Source organism: Rhodnius prolixus, unplaced genomic scaffold (genome assembly GCF_049639745.1).
Source record: "Rhodnius prolixus isolate KJV_2025 unplaced genomic scaffold, Rpr scaffold_6, whole genome shotgun sequence".
Taxonomy (NCBI): Eukaryota; Metazoa; Arthropoda; class Insecta; order Hemiptera; family Reduviidae; genus Rhodnius; species Rhodnius prolixus.
In genome coordinates, this window is record NW_027411634.1 from 36485583 (window position 1) to 36509144 (window position 23562).

Genomic DNA, 23562 nt, shown 5'->3' on the forward strand with positions numbered 1-23562 from the left:
CATGGATTACTTCTACACGTTTATTTCTAGCCTTTTTCAAGAAAATGATTTTTAGGACAGTTCTAGGAGATGTGTCGGATACTAAAATGGGAATACGAAATAGAAGATTGTCATTTCATTGGTATGAATGGTTTTCCTACCTGTATAACGTTCATAAGAAGCAAATATAGTTCAAAAATTCCGAGTTTGAAAAAATAGAATTATAGTGATTTTTTTAAAAATTGTTACAAGCAAAATATATAATTGCACATTGTTCCTTGATCATAACCGGAATATGCACTTATAAAATGCCACCAACCGATTGTTGATAAAATAATAATTGTTAAAACAATAATTATTTGAGAGAAGTCCCATATTCTGCATTTCTTCCATTAACTAAATCTTCAGAATATCTGTTCACTTTTGCGTAATTCTTCAGATTCTTTTCCATTGGACTTTCCAATAATACCGATCTACACCTTTTGAACTTTATACGCAGTAAAGACTACCCTTTGCTTTAATCCAAGGCACATTTCCTTTGAACAAGGAAATCTATTAACATATTTAATAACTGGAGATGTAGACATTTTCTGACTGCAATGCCAAGGAATGATATTAATGAGGGGGATCCAACAGCTTCTAGAAAAATTGCTCACAACAATCAATCACAATTGGCTTTTTTTTTAACGAAGAGATGTTATTATTATTTTGTGTACATCTAATTATTTTATATGGCATATCAAATAAAACATTACTCTATATCATCTTTTACAGAGAAAAATTAAGATTTTTATGTTAGTTATGCAAATTTTAGATAGACAAAAGAGGCGGCAACTTTCCACGCATGCTCCTTATAGGTTTAATGTATTATTGGTTACAATATTCACTAAACTTCCACCCCCAATGAGAATATGAACATAGTAGGCCACCTGTAAAAACACCACCGACACTCTCAAATCTACCACCCTCCAGGCAGTGTTCAACGTTTTCATAATATATCCCCCTCACCCATCACAAAACAAAAACAAAAAAAAAAAACAGAAAATTTAAAAACAAAAACATTATATCTACTCACTCAGTTAATTGGTGTGCTTCAGCAACAAAAGAGGAAGAAACAGAAATAATTGTCATGTCGCGTACAATACTATTACTGTTGGTGATTAGCGTCTGTAGTTTTATTGGATGTATCGCTGAACCTGACATCATACAACATTCTAGAGCGAAACGCCTAACTGCCTTTTCTAAACCAGCCAGTCCATCACAAACGCCAATTGTTGGTAAGTTCTTAATTCTGGAACTAAAAAAAATAAAATAGATAAAACCTCTATTTAATATAATAATAATATTAAAAATATTTAACTTACCGCTTTAAGTATGTAAATACATATAATTATTTTTTTTAAGCAAAGCATTATTTATTAAAGTTACAAAAGCATGCAAACATTTTTTGTTTAAAACGTTGTAAATATTTGTATTTTAATTATTATTATAAATAATATTTGAAAATCCACACGATTATTTAATTTACATAAAATTAACTATGATTTTTTTTAAATTTAGTTCATTTAGAATTGTCTAAAAAAAAAAGTAGTATGAAAAATCTCCAAACAGATTGCTGAACTTCTTTAAGAAATTTCTGGCTGCAAAATTCAAATCTTAATTGTTGATTGTATACTTCAAAATAAGCTCTTAATTCAAGTTTTTTTGCAAATAGGTGAAGAAAATATTTAATATGAAAATTACAGACAGCTTAAACTGGATATTCTGCTGTTTACGGAATGATGATTTCATGACAGGTTTCGACAACAGTCAGGACGAAAATCAAAATTCTTGTAAATTTGAACAAAAAGTACTGTTTACTAAAAAAATAGTCTGTTTACTAAACATTTATCTTTTTTAATTTTCTGGGATAAACCGTAAGTTTCGCTTTACAGATGCACTAAGTAAGGCATTTATTTCGTTTTTAAAATGTCATTTCAGAATAGTGATGTCATTTCAGAATGGTTTATATTATTTTTAAAAATGTGAATACTTGGGCGTCGTCAGAATTTCAAGGTAGAAGAAAATTTATTAACATAATTAAGAAAATCTATTCAACTTGTCGCATCTATTTATTCGATATTTTATGAAGTACGGCTGCTAAAATTATCTTTAAACTGGAAAAAAATACTTTTATGGTTACAGAGAGGAAAAAAATCTGCTTAGACACTAAATTGCCTCAAGTTCTTCCCAAGTATGAAAAGAAGCGAATAATTAGGTTGTTTTCAAGTCACATTCTTAGAGGAATTGCAAACTTTAATATATATATTGGGCTTAGACCAATTTGCAATTAAACCTAGGATTTTTTGCAATGGCTGTAAAAAAAAAAAGTTAAAGCTATTAAACTCCAAAACAACTCATACCAATTATTATCAATGAGAGACAAAGATTTCAGGCCACAGTATTACAAATATTTCAGCGAAGCAGCTTAACTGTGAAGGACATCAGATCGATCAAATGTCTACTCAAAATCTATCAATTCTTTCAAACTGTCGGATTTCCTCAACTATCCCTCCAATAGTGTAATTCTTGCATTTTCTATCGTATCAATTTTGCCTGTCCTAGCAACTATAACTGGAAGTGATTTAAGACGAACTTTGGTTGCAATAAAAACACAGCTGACGGATTTTCCTCAAAGGGCATTTTTGATTCAGAGGGCACCTGAAAAAACTTGGGACAAGAGAGAAGTTCCAAATAGACCTCCAATTTCCCAACATTAATGAGATTAGCCAATCGATTTTGGTAATTATTTCTAGGAAAAATGCTTTTTAATTTTTTTTTACTAATTTTTTGTCTCATAGGTATTAAATAAATAATCGAATAATGCAATAAAAATCTCCAAAATAAACATGTTTTCAACATTATATTCCCGGTTTCATACTCCTAATGTAATGCAGAATCCAAAAAGTTAACGAAATATTTTCCAGAAGTAATAGAAAGTAAAATCTAGATCATTGAATGAAAGTGAAACAGCACCATTTTATGTTCTGGATAACTGTGCTTTTATTGGTGAGGGAGTAGCTTACGGTGTCACTACGTCATCAGCTACAGTCCGCCTAATTCACACATCCCGTTCGCCAATGTGTGGAGTGGTATGACATCATTCAAAGAAGATTTAGAGAGCTGCATAGTTTGCAGGCCCTGGATGAAGATAGGGTTCTTTCTTATCCTAGATATGTCAATTTGGAGGGTGTGCTGTAGGATGAGGTATTAGTACTCAGGCTCCAGTGAACTAACGATGTTCTCGATTCACTATCATTCCCTCCCCTCCAAAAGAAACCTTAAACACGAACATCAGTTTAAGCAATCATTTCTCATTCAGTTTTCTTGCTTGCCTTTCTGAATGTCTCACTTAAGGAACAATAATATTTTTAAAATGTAATACAAGTTCAATAAAAATCAATTAGTTTGGAGATTTCATCCATAAAAAAGTTTGCAAATTAGCTATTAAAAATAAAACCGTTGGTGTTGAATGGGAAGCATGTGGTAAGTATTTTGTGTGTGCACGATATATTATTTTTAGGGAAGGGAAAGGAGTGTAAATCGGACAGAGAATGTGAAGTTATACCCTATACAACTTGCACGATTGATGTCAGAGACCAGAGGAGAAGGTGTATCTGCAAGGACGGTACCCCTCCATCCAACGGACAATGTCAGAATAGACCAAGAGGTAAGTTATACTTTTGATTACAAATACGATCGTATGATAAAATACGAAAAAAAAAAACTCATTTTCTTTAAACATTGATAAAAGTATTTCAAAAATGATTACATAATCGTAAAATCTGAAGTGTAACAACACTCACATAATTTTCTCTTGCATCATCTCTGATTAAAGTAATAGATTTTCCCCCCAAATAAATTAGATGAACAGGAGGAGACGATTCTACAACGGCTGTACCAAAAATTGCTTACGCACTATCCCAAGTAAGCCACCCTCCTTAAAGCAACTTGAAATCAATATTATATGTTTTCTGAACCCAAGTCATTAATACCACTTTTTCTACAGAATTATCATCGCTGGTTTTTAATTATTTTTTTTATATACAGCGTTTTTCGGCCAATCTATACTGTTCACGCAAAAGTCATACCAAATCATGTCTTCCCAAGTAAGTCGCTGTCGTCCTGTCTTGCTGTCCCTGCACTCTCGCCTCATAAATGGTACTAACATAGCTTTACTAGCTGTACACCATCCTCTTTAGTGACAATATGAAAGTAAATGGCTGAAATTTAGGAGAACGTCTCAGCTGGTTTTCATTAACGATCCCTGGATTTTTATCCTGCTTTTATTACCGCCGTACACTAGATCTTAACTTATCCAAGTCTTTCCATCAACTTGGAAAAGTTAATTGCAGATTTGTACTTCTTGAGTGTCGAATTATCCTCGAGAAATCAAGGTCGGCTGAAATATAGAGCCGCTATCTTGTTCCGGGATTGCTCTTCTTCTGAGGCGTCCCACTTCACACAGTCAACTTTTCCTTAATCTACTTAAGATTTTAATAAATAAACCTTTAATGAAATAGTCTTTGAAGGCCTGGCTTGCAAGACCGTGATTGTTACAAAGGAACTGCGCGCTAAAGTTCTCACGTCAATAATTTAGATTTTCCTTATCATTTTAAAAAATTTTCTTCTAAGATTTTTATTGTGGACTTTGATGACTTTCATTTGAAGACAAATAAAGAAAAACTTATTTAATTTTTTTAATAAAAGCAAAATTTCCTTATTTAATTTTTGTTGGTTTCGTAAAATGAGACTTCGCTAGATTAGTTTAGCACTTTCGGTCTTTCAGCAATTATTAAACTAGTTCTTCGTCAATCGCTTTAGAAATAAAGATGCTTGTTCAAAAAAAAAAACTTAATGGATATTTTCCTATGCAATGTCCGTTTAAAAACAATAATAAAAATTATTGTGTGTTAAATTTAAATTGTGTAATAATACAAAAATTACATGTTCCAAATATATTTTTTACAGGTTATACTTGTATTATGTAATTTTTTTATGTTGTGAAGCATGTAGTCAGTCCCATGTATAATACACTTGTTGAAAGATATAAATTATGAAACGGACACCATACATGGATGTAAACATGGACATCAGATCGTATTTGTGCCCAACCAAAAGAAAGATTTATCAAGATTTAGAAAATCCGAAGTTGTGCATAACTTAACAAATACGATCAATGTACATACACTGCACTTTTCCTTTTAGTTTTGTTTTTCTTTACTCAGAGATCATTGTTTTGTATTTAATTTTTTTTTAAATCATGTAAATATTAGTAATTTCATTTTTGAAAATGAAATTTGCCAATTTTTTTTTATGTTGAAAACAAGGAAAATAATTTTCTTCTTCCCCTACTCTCTCTGTCTCTCTGTTGATCTGTTTTTCTTTATTTTTTATCAAATTTGAGAATTTTTTTCAATTAAAAAAGAAAAAGAAAAACTTATGAAAAAGAAATACAGAAGGCTAACGATTGTGTTTTTTTAAAATGCCAGAGAGACGGGGTTACTTACCACCTGGATATAGGCGTCCAGAAAAAGGTTTGTCATTATTTTTGTTAGTTTATTATTATTACTTTGTTTACTAATTTAAAATATTAATAAAATTACACAATCTAAATAAAAAAATGGCTGTGTATAATTTTGAAGAAAATTTGGAATTTTTCCGCCCCCCCAAAAAATATGTTTTGAAATAATTTGTCCTGCTTATAATTTTTTAAGTAAAAGATTACTTATTTATTTATTTTATATAGTATTTTGCATGTTTAAGTGGTGTGTTGTTCATGTATGCACACGCAAGTTCTTTTTCTTATAACATAAAAGAAACAAAAATTTGGCACACGTTTTCTCTGTAAGTGCAACCTGTCAGTTTTTTTTTTTTTTTTATTGCTTACACCTATCGAATAGTACATTTACAGTTAATGCCACAATATTTAGATTTAAGCCCTACTTTTCCAACTACTGGTCCAAACCAAAGTCTAAAACTATACTATCAGCGTGCGAGATGTGGGATGTGGCAGAACTTGCTAGCATAATTTTTCAAGTACAGACGTTGATTACACACATTTTGAAAATACACTTTATCATCCAGCAAAACTTAGCGCTTTTTCACGTACACAGGCATGATTTTATTTCTATTTATCGCTCTGAGCGATAGTTATATCCTCCAATTGTAGGAAGTTACAAAAAATATAGAAAGTTGGCCTCCGCTTATTGAAATCTACATTTTCCCACCTTTTCAGACCACACTGGTCTCACGTCTCTCATATGTCTATATGACTTGTTCAACATTCTAGAAGTTCCGTGTATTCAGCATTCGATAGTAAATTTTAGATAGATGAAATCTATCTTTGATCGTAAATCAATTGCATTTATGATAACTGAATCAGTAATCAAGCAACTGATGAAAAAGTTTCCAACATATACAATAATTTTTACCTTTGAATTTCACCGTCCAACGAACTTCTAACTGAAAGTATAGTATGTGTGTGGAAGATCGATACTCATCTGTTTTCTGGAACGTATCCGAGCGAAGGAAATAAAATCATGTGTAAAATTCAAGTGATCTAGCTGTCTTCATCAAAGATGCTATTTATGGATAGTAGTCGAATGTACCAGACCACTAGAAATGAACAACTATGACTTAACATTAGGTTTGGTCCATCACTGTGTTACAATCTTTTAGAATTGTAAAGGAATTTTTACCAATAAAAATCCCTACACCTTATCTACTAGGAGAGAAAATAACCTAATCATGCTGAAATAAAGCCGAGCTCTTATTACAGTATTGTTTATTTCAAGTTGCCTGCTACAAAGGCCTACTGTCCTTGAATTGGTAGTAGGTCCTCATACACGTATTTTGCTAAAGAAGGCTATAGATACTCCTTCTCCAGCTATTCTATCATAAAACGTCTGAAAGGTGCACATTTCCTCTAATCTAATCTGCTCACCTTAACTTTTCAAAGGAAAATTCTTCCATAATAACTTTCTTCCTGGAATACTGTTGTTGCCTGGTACTTCACTGCGCTGAAATTGGCGCCAGCAGGCGGTGGTTGCTATTGCACAGATTAGCTTTTTCTTTTCTCGTTGTCCATTTAACAGCATAATGAAACCTTCAAGAAATAATTTATTAAAACAAGAGAGCACAGTTTCTTGTCCACTTTATGTGCTACGTACATCAGTGTTTTTTGTTTTTTAAATATGCGGAGTATTTTCTTATAAAGCTCTTGGAGTCCAAAAATATTTTCTTAATTTCTAAAGAAACAATAAAATATCGACAACACTTTTACTGTAAAATAGTCAAGATCATCGATTGATACCTAGGAAAAATGAAAACTATTTTTCTCGTTACAATTCTAACAATAAGTAAATTTCAAGTTTGATTAGGGTAATAAAAAAATTAATCTCTTAAAATAGTTCTAACAATGAAAATATTGAGACAACTCAAGTGAGTAATAACAATAATCCAAAGTTATAGCATTGACAAATCTCACGCGATCCTAAAACTAAAGTTTAGTAACAATTTAAATTCTTCACACTACTTTTTTTAACGCTTAACTTTCTCACTAAATTAAAATAATCTGAATGTTTTCAAAAATATACAGAATAATGAAGTGATATGAAATAAAATAGTAAATAATCTAGTACGTTGTTACCTATTCCTTTATTTAATAGCATTTCATTTTAAAATCATACATAGGATATTGCCTAGAACCAACCTAATAGAGAAAGAGACATTGAATTAACTCTTCAACCCTATTCCAATTGGGCTATTTAAAAAAAAAATTTCTAATTACATTTGTTTGTCCAGATGAGTTGCCGTCCTTATTCAAGCCGGCTCCTACCCCTCGTTTCTTTCCTCCGACAGGAAATGAAGTGTCAAGTAGATTAACAGCTGACAACAGGACTAAGCTCTTCATACCATCTAAGCCTATAGGTACACCTAAACAAGACAACAACAAAACATAATATTAGCACTGCATCTCTTTTCTTACTTATTTATGACTATTATCACATAATCACATTATGTTGTTAGTTCTTTATTCACTAAAATTTACAGAAATCTTTTCATATACATATTTATATGTTTAATTGTTTAAATCAGCATTATTGTAAAGGATTATTTTTCTAGAGCCTAGGATCATTGGCGCACTCAAAATTTTTTTAAACTCGGATCAACTTCTTTCCACTTTACTTTCTCTCACTCGACAAAAATTCAAATTCAGAAGCCGCTGAGTACAAAAATAAAAACGTTTTCAGCACAAGTTCAAGGTCTGCGTTAAGAAAGCGTCACAAAAACTTTTTTCAGGATAACACTTCAGGGAAGAAATCAATTCATTATAAAAAACGTTGGTTAATGTGAATAAGCCTGAAAGGAATAAATTAGAAAGAGCATTTTTTAAGTCTTTTAGTGCAAAACCGAAAACTCTTCACCATTTCCTAACAAGAGAGAAATTTCAAAAACGGCGAAGTTTTCTGGCTTTAAAAATACTTTTATGCTAATTGTAATAATACTCATGGGAGTCCTGAAAAAAGACACGAATCAGTTACAATTCACCTTAAGGGAAACGTAGAACTGTCAGATTACGAAATAGAGCCAGCACTTCAAGTTTCGACATGAAGCAGCTGGAGAAAACAATGAACGAAATCCTGAGAGAATCTGAATGTAAAAGTAAAGAATGAAGCCCAGTCGAAAGAGCAGACTAAAAAGAAGATCAAGAAAGAGGTGGAAGGATTGCTTTAGAAAGGCCATTACTTCCAACAGAACTTTTACAAGAATCAAAAGGTTGAATTGGATAGCGATAAGAGAATTTGGACTAGACTCTCTAGACACTGTAACTGTGACATAGCAGCAGCATTAGAGAAGCGAAAATAACTAGAAGGCAATTGAACATAGGAGCTTGCTTGATGCATCATTATAATTAAATGTACCACTATTTAAGAAGATATTAAAGCAATACCCCATTTCAGAATAAAAGATTATACATTTCATAATCATTATTACTTGAATTTAATTCATGTAATAAATAATGACGTTTTAAATCTGATTTAAAAAATCGCAGCAGTTTTGTGAATTATATACCAATTACTATTTATTTTCCTAGTTTGTAGAGATTTTCTGTGAATTTTATTGAACTAATTATTACAAAAAATAAAGGGAAATTACTTCTTTTTATTTTTATTACAAGGAGCTTTCATCGTATCTGCAATTTCCATCTTGCGTATATTTTTTTTCCTTCAGTCTTTTTTTCGACATTCATCTAACGTGAATATAAAAATTCAAGGAACAAATAAGTCACGCAAACTCTTTATAAACTTAGATCAAATACTTAAACACCATCAAGCACACAATTTATGTACACACCCTAAAAATAACCAATAAATATTTTTTGATAAAACCTGAGCCTTCGTTTTCCACCCAAGATAAGACTTAACTTTTAAAAGACCATTACCGTATCTTTGTAACATAAAATTGTAATCAAACCTTCCTTATTTCAGTGTAATACTAAAGCTAAAGATATTGTTATTAATTCATTACTTTTTATCGCATGTATTGTTATCTAAGCGAGTCTTTTTACGTCCATTTTTGCAAGGGATTTTTAAATTAATAAAAAGTGCACCCCGTAATCTACTTCTTCAATAAATTGAAGTTAAATATGTTATTAACTTCACAATAAACTTAAGAAAAAATAAAAACTTTAAAGTAATAATAAATCGCAACATTAAGTACTCTGTTATCCACTGCTGACATTTTATTTGGTTTTACTAGTTTTGAAAGTAGTGATATCGTAGCCTATACATAAAATAAAAACAAATACATAACTTTACTGCTACTGATAAGGGCTTGTTGATATTGGTGATGTTATAGTTGAAAATGCATATGTAATATGTACATTATATATTTCTAGTTGATTAATATACACATTTCCATTTTTAAAAACTAAACTCCGTCCCTTATAAAGCTTACCTGTAGCGCCCTTTGATCTATAATTCGCAATAAATTCTCTGCAGATTTTCGCTAAATATTAGTTGGCTAATATAAACAAATTAAACGTTGTACGATCCAATTAAAGGCAGCGTGATGCCCTAGGTCAGTACCTCTTAAATACAATGAACTTCGAAAATAAAAATTTATAAATAAAATTAAATCTTGTTGTGACAATATAAACGTGTAATTTGTGTCTCACGTTCAAAGAAATCAATCATTTATATTTCTTCCTCTCAGCAAAGGGAACTATTTCATCGCCAAGATTTTAGATTTTGAAGTTTTACGAGAAATATCCATGTAATTTTCTCTAAGAAGTATTTTTTTAAATTGAGATAATTTCAAAATTAAACCATCCATAAAAAATAAATAAAATAAAATATAACAATCTAGTCGTTTTATTCTAATATTCTATATTTGAAGGTATATGAACATACGAAGATATTTTGTGTAAAAAAATGGGTCGAAAATGGAAATCATTTAAAGTTAATTTATAATGTAAACAACACGCCACATTTTCTATTAGTTTACCTGAAGCATGAGTTAAGTGAGTAGTTCCATGCGACTACAATCTTAAGAGTCAGGTATATGACCCGAGTTATAGTTAATGGTTGAGGTTGCTGGGCTACCAAACTATAGGATATGTAAAAAAAAAAAAATCCGTCCACTGAGGTTCACAACAATCTCTCGCATGAACGAGATACAAAATACCACTTTTAAGTCAGGTAAACTTCCTCTCAGATCTAACATTACTCAGTTACTTTGTCTATGATCATAACCTTAAGAGGACGGAAGAAAGAGAAAAAAATTATTTACAATTTTTTTTTTAAATTAAATATCAAACCATATAAAACTACAATTAGTTGAAATAACTCTACAATGTGTATTTTATGGTGGTTGCAGATTCTCACTTCTTTTCCCAATCAACAAAAAAAATCTTGTCAAATCAAAATGAATATCAATATAAGTTATACTCTCAAGTTTAGAAATAATCACTGAAGACTTTTAAAAGAAAAAAAAATCATAAATACATTTTCTTAATTCTATTTACCTGTTTTCTTCAAACTTGGTTTGACATGAGTGCTCGTATACACATACGTGGACTTCCTAGTTTGTTGCTCACAGAAACTCACGTTGTTTTACTGTGGATGTTTATAGGTAACGCCTTCCGTGCTCTCCCCTGAAGACCCTGTAAATGTCAATTTTCCAATAATCAAAAGTTTTAAATAAATATATTAAGGATTCAATTAGCGACGAATCGGTCCAGAACAAAAAAAAATCCCGTCTTTTTGACAACGTTTCGATAAATTTATTGCCTTCTTCAGGGTGTGGATATTACAAGTAAGACAATACAACAGTTGGCACAAAGACGGACTTGCTTTTTGTTCTGGATCGATTCCTCGCTAATTGAATCCTTAATATAAACATTTTACGGTCACTAAAAGCTGATACAAATTAATGTTTTAAATAAAATTAATAAGCATTTATGTTATACTTGCAGAATAAGAAATTTTAAGGAGCCATTGGAATACTTTGTTGTTTTTAAAATACACTTTCAGTAAAAATTATTTCTAGTTGCACTTTGGTAATTTTCGGAAGCTTATTGTAACGAGAAGGAACACTAAGTTTTGGGCTTTCTGTTTTTGAGATATTCTTTCAGGCACTCACTTGAGCACACGCTCGAGATAAAAAGAAGAGTTTAACACCTGAGAACAAACTAAACACTTATAAACTTCATCACATTCACTGGACATTAGTAAGAGAAAGTATCCAAATGTATTAGTCCAGACAGAAACTAAAGAAGTGTACTAAAAGAAAGTTGTGTTTTCAGTAGTTTTTTTTTTTCTAGGGACAGTAACATCATTCATTTTTTGCCAAATCTCAATACTTCCTCTTATCACAAGTAAGATAACTTAAAAATTACAATCTTATCAATTTGATGTTTACCTGACTTTCAACTAATATGAGCTAATTCCATTTAAATCACTAGATTACAATTTTCAATTGATTAGTCAAGTAAATATCTTGAAGTTTACATTCCCGGCAGCTCCCTTAGTTTTAATAAAATGAAAGGAAAATTTATTTACTTTTTTAAAAATTTGATAAAAGGATATAGTAGTTTAATTTAAAATGTTATAAATAAGCAGAAGTTAAGATAATAGTTTTTTTACGTGTGACAGTTTACATATTAATAAACATTTTTAACTACTGTATTTAACTTCTTTTTTAAGTATTCCTGTTATTTAACTATGATCACGGTGAAAAAGCAAATTAATATTTAACCAGGCAAGTTAAAGAACTATCAATAATATTAAATACTTTCATATGAACCAGTTTTATTTATTCTTAAATGAATTAAATAGCTTTTGTGACTTAAAAAGTTAAAAGATTATTGAACCCTATTACTGACCTTTTCAATTCTGACATTTTCGATTGCATAATTTATCATTAATGAGGAACAGCGAAAGGTTTTCTCAACAATTATAATTGTAATTCATAAAATTTTATACTATATATGTTATCAGAATCAAAAGCTAATATTCACTACCATTTTTATATTTATCAATAACCTGACATAAAGTTTTTTCTTTTTCTAACAGCAACACTATTTTGAAAAACTTTCTTTTATTCTTATTTAAACAATCAAACGAAAAAAGCACAAGGTAAAGCATGTTTTGACAGTATAAACATTTTTTCCTAACACAAGTTTTTATCACAAAATGCAGCATTGGCTATACTAATTTGTCGGTTTTTCCATACATCACTGTATTTAATTATAAATTAATATCACACCTATCTTCCTAAAAATCTTACTCTACAACTTTTAACTATTCCTTTGCCGCTACAAGCCTTTTTACTATTAAAATAAATATCACCGAGAATTAAACATTTAAAACACTCATTTGGTGTTGCCTTTGTCTTCATTTCGGATATAAGATTTGTAAAATTTTCGTAATACGGTTTTTAAAAATCCCCTCTATTTTCCGTCACCAAATGTACGTTAATTGAGTTGAGTAGAGATTATAACCTGTTTTCCTCACGCCTGCGCAGTTGACACTCTAGCTAATGGCATAATGTAATTTAAATTTAAATTTACTAATCTTCAATGTTTTTTAAAATTCGTTTTTCTTGTAAATGTGCAAATAATTTTATTATTGTGCAATGAGAATTTCAAATCTAATTCATAAATTGTCTTATGAAACGAAGACATTTCTTTAAAAAAAAAACACACAAAAGTTCTCCTACAGTAGATTCAAATTGAATCTGCATAAATGTATCAGTAATAATGCACTGGACTTAAAACGGATTAAAGATTTAAAGTTATAATCTGAAACAAGAGAACGCTATCCGAGCGCCAATGACTTCAAATGACTTCAGGTTTTAATGCGTCTTTATTAAATATATCTTTTTAATTCAAACAATTCAACGAAAATAACGTCTAGGATCTACTAAATGAGTTTGCTTAGCCTTAGAATCATGATCAATTAAACATCTAGACTTTTAAATTGACGATGGTATAATATAGAATCCAAAGAATTCAATTAATAATAATAATAATCAGCAAAGAATATGATCTTACTGTGATAAGCGAATACTCCAACGCGGAGATCACGGATTCAAATCCAGCTGCTAGCCTTAGATTTTCTTTTCATAGGAGCTTCTTACAGCTCACTGTCCTATGATGGACAGTGTCTTTGTAACGAGAGAACACTGTCCGGAGGCCGACAGTGCTCTGAAATGTTACGGGCGCCAACAACCTCACATGTTGACGCGCCCTAAATAAAAATAACAATAATAGTAATCAGCGAAGAATGCTCTTACTATTATTCACTTCTAACTTCCACTTATCAACTTATCCACAGCATCCACTTATTTGTTTAGCTCAACAGGCTCAAACTTGATACCAGTAATCAATAAATCGATTGCTTCTACTCACTTTTAAATTTTAAACATTAACAATTTTACTATTTATAAATTATATAGACATAAAATTCAAAAAAAATATGGACATTTTGACTCCCTAGTATGCCAATTATACACTGTGCAGACGAAGGAAAGATTTATGCATAAGTAATAATAAATAATTGAACATTAGCAATGTTTCCTGAATTTCAATAACAATTATGAACGCATCTTTTATTAACATACATAAGTTTCCCAATAAAGAACATAATTATTTCCAAGGAATAAAAGAAACGGTTTTGTAAGATAAATCTATTGCATACCAATTGTTAAGAATGAATAATTATCTAGTTTTTAAACTACTACCTCTGTTTAAATGTATATAAGGCATGTAGCGACAAAATACATGTAAAAACGTTTGAAAATTTTCCTTGCCCTCGCCTGAATAATGATAATGTCCAGGTCTGAGAGAGGCTTGCCGTTCGGAAGCTGAATGTCAGGAAGGTGCTGAGTGTAAGATAAATCCAAACGCAACAAAATCTGCTGATAAACGACAAACAGTGTGTCTCTGCCGAGAAGGAACAATTGAAATAGCAAACCAATGTAACGGTAAGTTTTTGTCATGATTTCTGAATAGTTGTACAATAAGAAATGTCTTTAGATAACGTTTGAAAATTTAAAGAAAACTTTTCACTTAGGTTGATAATATGGTGACTATCCCAAAAGTAAACATCAATAAATAATTAGTGTGATAATCCTCAATAATTAACGTTTTTAAAAAACATTTAAGTAAAACTGGATATATATATTTTTTAAGAAGGGTGTAAGAATGTATTTGGAGAGAGTTATTGTGGATCCCTTTCCAATTGGCGAGAATGAGACCTTATGGTTCGTTTATTAAATGAAGGAAAGCAAATACCTTGAGCAAGATTTACCAGGAATGTCCGTCATTTTTGTTCGTTACTAACTGTAAATTTTTTCATTAACATGTAAAACACAATGCTACAATTCCTAAAAATTGAAATATAAACCACGATTAAACAATGTTATATCTACTAAAAAATCCGTTTTTAATCTTTTTCAAAATCATTATGAAAAATGATACATACTTTAGGCTGAAGAACACGTAAACACACAACTGCAAAAATTATTAACTGTTTAATTATTTTTTCCCGTTTTAGAAATATACAAAATTAAAACGGAGATCACAGAGTTTAAAATCCTATCCGTTTGTATTAATTACAGCCAAGCAAAATAAGAATGATTAAACAAAAAAGTACATAAAAAAGAGTTTTCATAAGATTACTATTTCACACCTATACTTAGTAGTCATTTCAAAATAAAACTAAAAACAGCAATATAAAAGTTATTTTTAGAAAAGAATAGCAAATTTTTTCGCAAACATTGAATACAAGTAACAGGTAGATCTCAGATTACAAGATGACTTCTGTTATTGTTTTCTGCATGCAATCAAATGGGAACATGCAAGTGAAAGTGTTCTACACTTTTGAATACTCTTATTGAAATGACAGAATATAAAGAAAATTTCTTGTTATTGATGTTCCAAGCAAATTTCTACGATTTAAAAAATAAAAATTTTTCATTTATTTTTTAATATAGCTCATAGAAATTAGCTGTTAAAGCATCTTTCTGCCTGTTGTTAGATCACTTCTTGATTCTGTCTACTATTCCTTGGTTTGGATACAAAAATTCAGCTTTTGACAACATTGAGCAATTATATTTAGTTTAGATAACTCAATGAAAAGTCTATAGGGAATACATTTGTAATGAAGTTCTCCTATAGAGTTTCTGAAAACTTAATCTTTTCCACAAATTGTTTTCTTGTACCAATAAGGAAATGCTGCTTGATCTGATTACCAGTCCCAGAATTTCGGCAAGTAAAAATTCTTCTCGTACTTTTTTTGGTTACTTTCATTTTTTAGTAGTTCATGTTAAGTTAAGTGGAATATTGGTTGACAAATATATTAATAAGATGTTCAAACAGCAATATCCTGCATATTGTTTTTGACAATACAGGAACGACGGCTAGGTACTACCTTACTACAGCAAGTATACGAACATTAGTGGTAGAATTTGACAGGTACGTTCTCCATACAAGCTCATAAAAGAAGGTAGTTGCTTTCCTCCAAAGTTAACTTTATAAGTGAATTATGAATTTATTGTATGTAATTAATTTATTTTATGTCTATAATGTATGTTTCATAAAAACTGATTGCATTCGCATTGCTTGGCATTAACCCCCCCCCCCCCATCCTAGCATATTTATTTATTCATCTGCCGAATACGATTCCTACAAAACAAAATTGTCTCCAAACGGGATAAGATGTAAATATCAATCTATTACAATATTTTATGATCTTGTTTAATTGTTTTGCAGGAAGTGAGAAAAGCAGAGAAGACGTGAACATGGCACTATTAGGATTGGTTGCATTAATTACAGTCGTTAGAAGGACTTAAAAAACCTCTTTTAAAGCAGAAATATCTCTCACTAAACTCCCATCCTCCCATTATTAAATAAAGACAATTATATTTTATAGGATAAACCTCTTAAATTATATATATATAAATAATTACCGATTTTTTTTTAAACCATTAAAATAAAACAAAATGTTTTTAAACAATTCAGTTAATCATCCAATTTAAAAACTATCAACATTATTCAAATACAAAATAAATCGAGGTATACAAAAATTTAACAAGTTCCTAACTAAGATAGATGAAGGAGTTAAATGAGAACTAATTGCCTAAAAAGAAAAAAACAAAGCCTTAATCATATTTTTTTAAGAAAAAAATAAATAAATAGGGTCACTTCAATATCATAAATTTCATGACAGATGTTAGGGTGAAGAATTGTGAGCTTATTTTTATTTATTATTTTTGTTTTTTGTTTTAACTAAAAATAAGTATTCTCTTGCTGTTATTGTACTGCTTTGAGATTTATTCTTCTTTCTAAAGTTATTAATATTTATGAATGAGTTTCTTTGATAAATAGCCTTCCCTTACAAAGTAATAAATTAATTATTACTTTAAGAAAATTGCGAGGTGTATTTGGGAGAACTTTTCGGTTAAGATATAATTTGAATTGATCATCTAGTTTGTATTTCAACTATAAAACAATCAAACAAGTTTCCCCCAAAATGTACTTAACTATTTTTAAACAAAAATAACTTCTCAACTTTTATCACAATCAGGTAGCAGAATACAGCAACCAGCAATGAATGTAAAAGTTGATGAGTACTACATTTTTTGAAAAATATTTTGCTGCCTGACTGAAAGAATTTTTTGGAAGAAAAAGATCATTTACCTGTAATTCAGTAATAGTAGGAAGTATTAGTCAAACAGCACTGAAGATGCTCAGCCAACGAAGGTGATTGCTTAATTTTTTAATTCGTGTACCAAGCAGGCGACTGATTTCAATTATGGTGACAACTGAAACAGTGTAATAAGCATTTAGGCTTTGATTTTAACATTGATCATGTATTAAATTGAATATATTTTGAAAAAGTATTAAATTAATGCTTCGTTTGAAGGACAAGAATTAAGCATACGAGAAATATTCCATAAAAACTCAAAGTGGAATACATACATATTTTTAATGAATCAAATTGACACAATTTCTTTAAAATATAAAAAGATTGTAAAAAATGGATCCATCCAAAAGATTTAAATGAATGAATACCTAGTTACATTTATGTACTTTTTCTTAATAAATACCTCAATATTCTGAAAAATATAAATTGGAGACCAAAGTTTCAGATCAATGAAAAAAGTAAGAGTAATCCATTTCAGGTTCAAGGAAATATTCGACGGTAAAACAAACCCAGACAATTTTATCGCTTATTTTGGCCTAGATTAGAGAAATATTTTGCCTTTCAAGCCCACTAATGTCTCCAGTAAGTTGCAAAATAGAGATATTTAAGAAGATTTGGTTTCAAAGTTAGTTCAAATTTCTGGAATTATAAGATTTCACATTATTTGCAAATAATATTTGAATAATGCAATCGTAATTTTGTTAGGCAATGATAAATTTTTTGTCTTACAAGTTAACAGCATAATTTTCAACTGCTTTGATAATTTAGATGATAATAAGTGGCCACATGCTTCGAATTAGATTCGATAGTCCCGATTTTGAATTAAATTCTGGGGCAGTTTTTTAACTTAAACGTAAAGACCTGTTATTAATTTTTTTTTTCAAAGAACACATAACCTAATTCTAAGTTTCAAACATTAGCTTCGAAAATTCTCCTACACACTATATATAATAGCATTGTAAAAGAGGCGATGGTGGTACCAATGGCGCAAACTAGCGCAAAGAAACCCTATTAGATAAATTGCTTATTTTTTCTTAAGAACTTATTTTATTTATTATTATTATTATTATTTTTTTGCACGACCCTACATTTTCCCTTCCCAATAAGCTGAGCGTCCGAGGTTATTAAAAGCATTTTTTAAATATGTTTTCGCGGATAAATTAAACTTTGTGCTTTGAACAGTGCCTTTATACCATTCGAAAAAAAAATCTCTGCTCTAACATCTTTATAAGCAAGATAAAAAATAATTCACTAGTTAAGGTATTGTTATTTCAATTAAAAATCCTAATAAAAAGAACGAAAAAATTTAGTTTTTTACAAAAATGTAATAGAATTCTACAAAAAGTAATAGTTTTCCCTCTTATAAAATAATAAGTTTTCTTTTATAGTATTAATACAAATATGTTAGATAATATCTTTCAAAAATAAAACTGTAAAAAAAAAACCTATTAACATTATAAATTTACACAACTATTGAGTGACATTTATATTTGTATTTTGTCTCAATTTATTTTGTTCCAAATAGTAAAAAAAAAAGTTTAAAATAAATAAATATATATATATATATATACATAAAGTGTTTATTTTTTTTCTTATTTTACCTAAAGGCTAACTCCTGCAGACGGCTATAAGCCATGCAATTTCCAAATTTTATATTTTGTACTATTATTTGTTTATTTTAAAAATAAAGGATTAATTATTATATAAACAAAGTGTTTTAATTATAAAGCACCTCAATAAATGATTATACCAAATGAAAAATTTAGTAAAGTAAAAATTATAGTTTAGTTAGCAAATTGTTAAATACCTGTTTCGATGTTTTTAATGTAATTAATATCACATACATAAGCCATATTTTTAGAAGATATGTTAATTAACCGTGTATTTTTAAAGTTTTACACGGCTTCAAGATTATCCGTAATGTTGTGCGAACTCTTTCATGTTTAAATGGATTCATAGAGAAATATGAAAAATACTCTCAACAGGGCAACATTCTTAAAACTGTGCCACATTATGTGTAAAATGGCACTTCTGTCTAAGCAATTTTTACCGAGTCTCATTGTAGTATGACAATATCAAAGTTGAACTCTCGACGAGTTGTTATTTTTGAATTATATTGCTCATGAGCGCTTCCCTAAACTATTTGGCGGATTGTATAGTTTCCTTTGAATCGTAAAAAAGCACAACCATCATCATCTACTGCGTACTTTTTTTGAGAATTGATCTAACTTATTAATTTATTAGTTTTTAATAGTAAAAAAAATTACTCATCAGCTGTTAAACAAACATAATTACATACTGATTTTATTCTACACAATGTTAAAATTCCCAAAAAGCCAAGCTAGTGAAGAAACTAACCATACAAATAATGAAGCAAATGACCATACAACCAAAACTATATACAGTGATGAAGTTATTTGTACAATAACTATGAAAACATCAAAAAGTGGTACCAAAATGAGTGGTACTGTAGACTGCGATAGACAAGAAATGCTGAATAAAACTAAATCAAAGAAAAAACAAGTAAAAAAATCAGATGACGAGCAAGATTATGCTTATGATAATAAATGTGGTCATATAATTATTAAATCACTTGTTGCGGTAAGTGAAAAACCCAGAATTATGTTTTGTAAAATATTTTAACTAATAATTTTTGTTTCAACAAAGCCTCGGCAAGTGTTATAGGAAAAAGCATGAGCGAATATATGATAAATGTGCCAAACATAAATGCAAAACAATTTCTAACTAAAAGTAGGTGTTCCAAAGAATCTACAACTTCTTTGCTTTTATCCGTCGTGGCACGGATAATCAAATACAATAAATCAAAGTTATTATCCAGCGGACCTAAACACATTTTAAACAATTTCTAACTAAAAGTAGGTGTTCCAAAGAATCTACAACTTCTTTGCTTTTATCCGTCGTGGCACGGATAATCAAATACAATAAATCAAAGTTATTATCCAGCGGACCTAAACACATTTTAAACAATCTCTAACTTGTTTTCATTTCGTATTAGATATAATATACTAAAGAAAGTGTTACATAAACAAAAAAGTAAAATAAAATAAATAAAAATTTAATTTCATAATTAAATAAAAATATGCAATATACTTCAATTAAAATTGTTTTGTTAAAATTCGGTTAAACCAATCTAAATTTACATATGCAGTGGAGTCTCCGTTATCCGTCACCCTTTTATCCGTCTATTCCAATTAACCGTCGCTGTCCTCAGTATTTAAAAATTAAAAAAATTGTATTCATTAATTTAATACACGACAGAATGAATTGAATAATGAAAGATAGCTGCCCTTTAAGGCTTAAGCGTATAAACGTATAAAATATGTATACCAGTTAAGACAAAGTTTTATACACGTTAAACAAAAGAATCTGGAAATTTTCCTGTTTTTTCCATTATCCGTCTATTCGACTATCCGTCACGTGTCCGGTCCCGGTCATGACGGATAACCGAGACTCCACTGTATATCTTTTGGAAATAATAAGTTAATAGCTATGATATATGTAGTTTCGCTTAGCATTCTTAAAGAAGCTTTAATGATTAAACCAATAATTATTAATAAAGGTCTTCTCTACTACTAATTCACCACACAACTTGATACTTTTATTTAAACACTGAGTTGAAACCTAATATTTAAATATTAGGTTGACACATAAGTTCATGTTATTCTAAGTCATGTACTGCTGGACAGTATTGTCAGGGCAGAGGAATTGAAGTATCTGAATACGTAGCTATAAAATATCAAACTAAATCATGTGAAGCTGTCTGAATATGACTGTTTTTTTTTGTTTTTTTGTGCGGTTTGAAATGGAATGATAATAGGACCTTATTTCCAACTCCGCGTCTTTGCTAGAACGAATTTAACAAGAGATCCTAAGCCGATAGTGCTACTCGACAAATTTACGCTGATTGGGGGAGGGGTCGATTTTTTAGGGATTGTCCTGAGTGCAGCCCGATTATATTCTGACCAGACTGGAAGATCTAATTTTGACATCAATGACTCTCCTCCTTCTGATGTCTGTCACCCTTCGTTGGGGATCTTATAGCTATGTTATTTTATTCACAGGCAAGCTGTGCACAAGCTTCGCAAGGAAATAAAAGTTTGTACTTCCGGCAGTGATCCCATGATAAAATATAAATTACAATTCAATAGATTTACAATAGTGATAGCTACATATTAATATACAACTTTTTAAAACTATCGCACAATAAATATGCAATTAACATATACTAATTATAATTGAATATAATATAATAACAACATAATAATATTTATATAATACATTTAATTTCCTAACTCAGTAAAATTAGTTAGTGCTAATTAACTTTAAACATCAGTTGATGTACACATAAAGAAACTAGCTTCTCGCATAGGTTCAATAAAAGTAATAAAATAAAAACATCTTACAAATAATTTGTTGGAACAAACTTGTAGGCATACAAATTAAAATGTTTTCTGCCCTGTAGGGTATAAGAATAATCGGGGCAATAATCTGGTGTTTCAACTACACAGAATGTGAACACAGTTTTGTATGGCATGCAGTACATCTAGCCCTACCTGGATTTGTGCCAGCTGATATCATTGTTATTGTAGAGTTTGTTGTGAAACGAAAAAGGCCTTATGCTTTGGTAGGTATCAAACGCAAAAAAATAATACTTCAAAGTCTGAATTTGTGACACTCATTTAGCCTCCCTTTATAAATTCTAAGATGCGTGTCCGTGATTATATTAAAAAACCATGGTGCCTCTCACCCAGATGTGCTCTTTTATCAAATTTTCCTGGGAAAATGTTTTTAATAAACTTAGTACACCACCATGAGTACAATTTATACTCAAAATTTAAAGGAAATTCTTTTGAGCAATTTTGAAGAAAATCATTACTAAATGGTTGTTATAAGCAAGGAAAATATCTACTAGCTAATTTTGTTCTTACTTAGAGGAGCTCAAAATATATACCACTGCCATATTTTTTCATAAGTTAAAAAATAAAATAAAATAACTCGAGTCCTGGCATTCTTGATATAATCACTTGTTTAACTTTAATATAATTTTGATTTTCATCATTTGCCAAAGTCATAAAATGAAAAACCTATATACTTTGTAAAACAGATAATGAATGATTGAATTTACTTAATTAATAGAAAAAAATTCCGTTGCAGCCCTTGATGCACGATATTCTTGGAATACTCTTTGCACTAACGACTTCAATAATGTTGCCTGAAAAAGGCGTGTGTCATTTTTCCTCAAAATTGACTCGTTTGGTGCCAACGACCCTCATTGTTTGTTTACTTCTACAATTCTTCCATATAATTTTGTTTCTAGCAACTGGAAAATCAATGTAACCAAGTTAAGCGAGTTTTATTTATAAACATATGTTTATATATATATATATATTTTTATTTATTAACTATTTTTGAATGCAATAATTGTAATAATTGTAAAATTAAAACTGAAATTTTTAAATAAAATTAATTCTTCTATTTCAAGTATTTCTGATTTCGTAAAAAAACTATTTGTTAAAAACAATTTTTGGTTCAAGAGTTGAACATTTTATTAAATAAAAGTTGCTTTAATTAAATTATTTTTAAGTTCTCTTGAAATGTTAGGTTAGGTCAGGTGAGGACAGGTCACGTTAGATCAAGTTAGGTTGGGTTGGATTAGCTTGGGTTGGGATGGGTTGGGTTATGTCAGGTTAGATTAGTTGAGGTGAGGTCACGTTAGGTCAGGTCAGGTCAGGTTAGGTTAGGTTGGGTTGGCTTAGGTTTGCTTATGTTAGGTTGAGTTAGGTTAGGCTAGGCTAGGCTAGGCTAGGCTAGGATAGCATAGGATACGATAGGATAGCCTAGGCTAGGTAGGTTTGGTTTCGTTGGGTTGGGTTAGGTTTGCTTAGGTTAGGTTGAGTTAGTTTAGTCTAGGTTAAGTTAGGTTCGGTTAAATAATGTGTTCAGATTTCACTGAATTATTTACCTTACTCTAAAGAACCCGGGTTTAGCGTTTTAGGAAGAATAGATTTAGAGAGGGCCCTGCGTGGAGCAAACTCAATCTACATCACGTTTTGAACCAAATAATACTTCATTTAAGAAATTAGGTTAATTTTTAATGATTGCAAAACTTCCCCTTGGGAGGTGTAATAGTAGGTAGGGGAGCCTTAACCCTTTCATCCTGCCAAATTTTATCAAAATCGGGCTAAGATTTACAGGGTTATTAGTAATAATTTTGAGCATACATGGGGCGAACTCCTCTCCATTTCGATGTACAGCGTCGTGACCTTCAAAAGACACATCTACATAAATTTCCGAATCGAATGACATC

At 30.1% G+C, this 23562-nt stretch overlaps 2 protein-coding genes across 3 annotated transcripts; both read left to right on the plus strand.

Annotated features, from left to right (window-relative positions):
• Positions 1 to 1108: 1108 nt before the first annotated feature.
• On the plus strand, positions 1109 to 18810 carry sosie (oogenesis-related protein sosie). 2 transcript variants are annotated; one of them, XM_074141292.1, is made up of 5 exons: positions 1109 to 1256; positions 3542 to 3688; positions 5511 to 5555; positions 14365 to 14511; positions 16301 to 18810. In XM_074141292.1, the coding sequence occupies exons 1-5, from the start codon at positions 1109 to 1111 to the stop codon at positions 16378 to 16380; spliced, it is 567 nt and encodes a 188-aa protein (XP_073997393.1). In that variant the 3' UTR covers positions 16381 to 18810. The 2 variants fall into 2 exon arrangements, with proteins under 2 accessions (XP_073997393.1, XP_073997394.1); XM_074141293.1 differs by lacking the exon at positions 5511 to 5555.
• Positions 18811 to 19503: 693 nt separating this feature from the next.
• On the plus strand, positions 19504 to 22685 carry LOC141460865 (uncharacterized). Its single transcript, XM_074141289.1, has 3 exons — positions 19504 to 19835; positions 21718 to 21879; positions 22410 to 22685. Exons 1-3 carry the CDS (start codon positions 19551 to 19553, stop codon positions 22590 to 22592), a joined length of 630 nt encoding a protein of 209 aa, XP_073997390.1. The 5' UTR covers positions 19504 to 19550; the 3' UTR covers positions 22593 to 22685.
• The last annotated feature ends 877 nt before the right edge of the window (positions 22686 to 23562 follow it).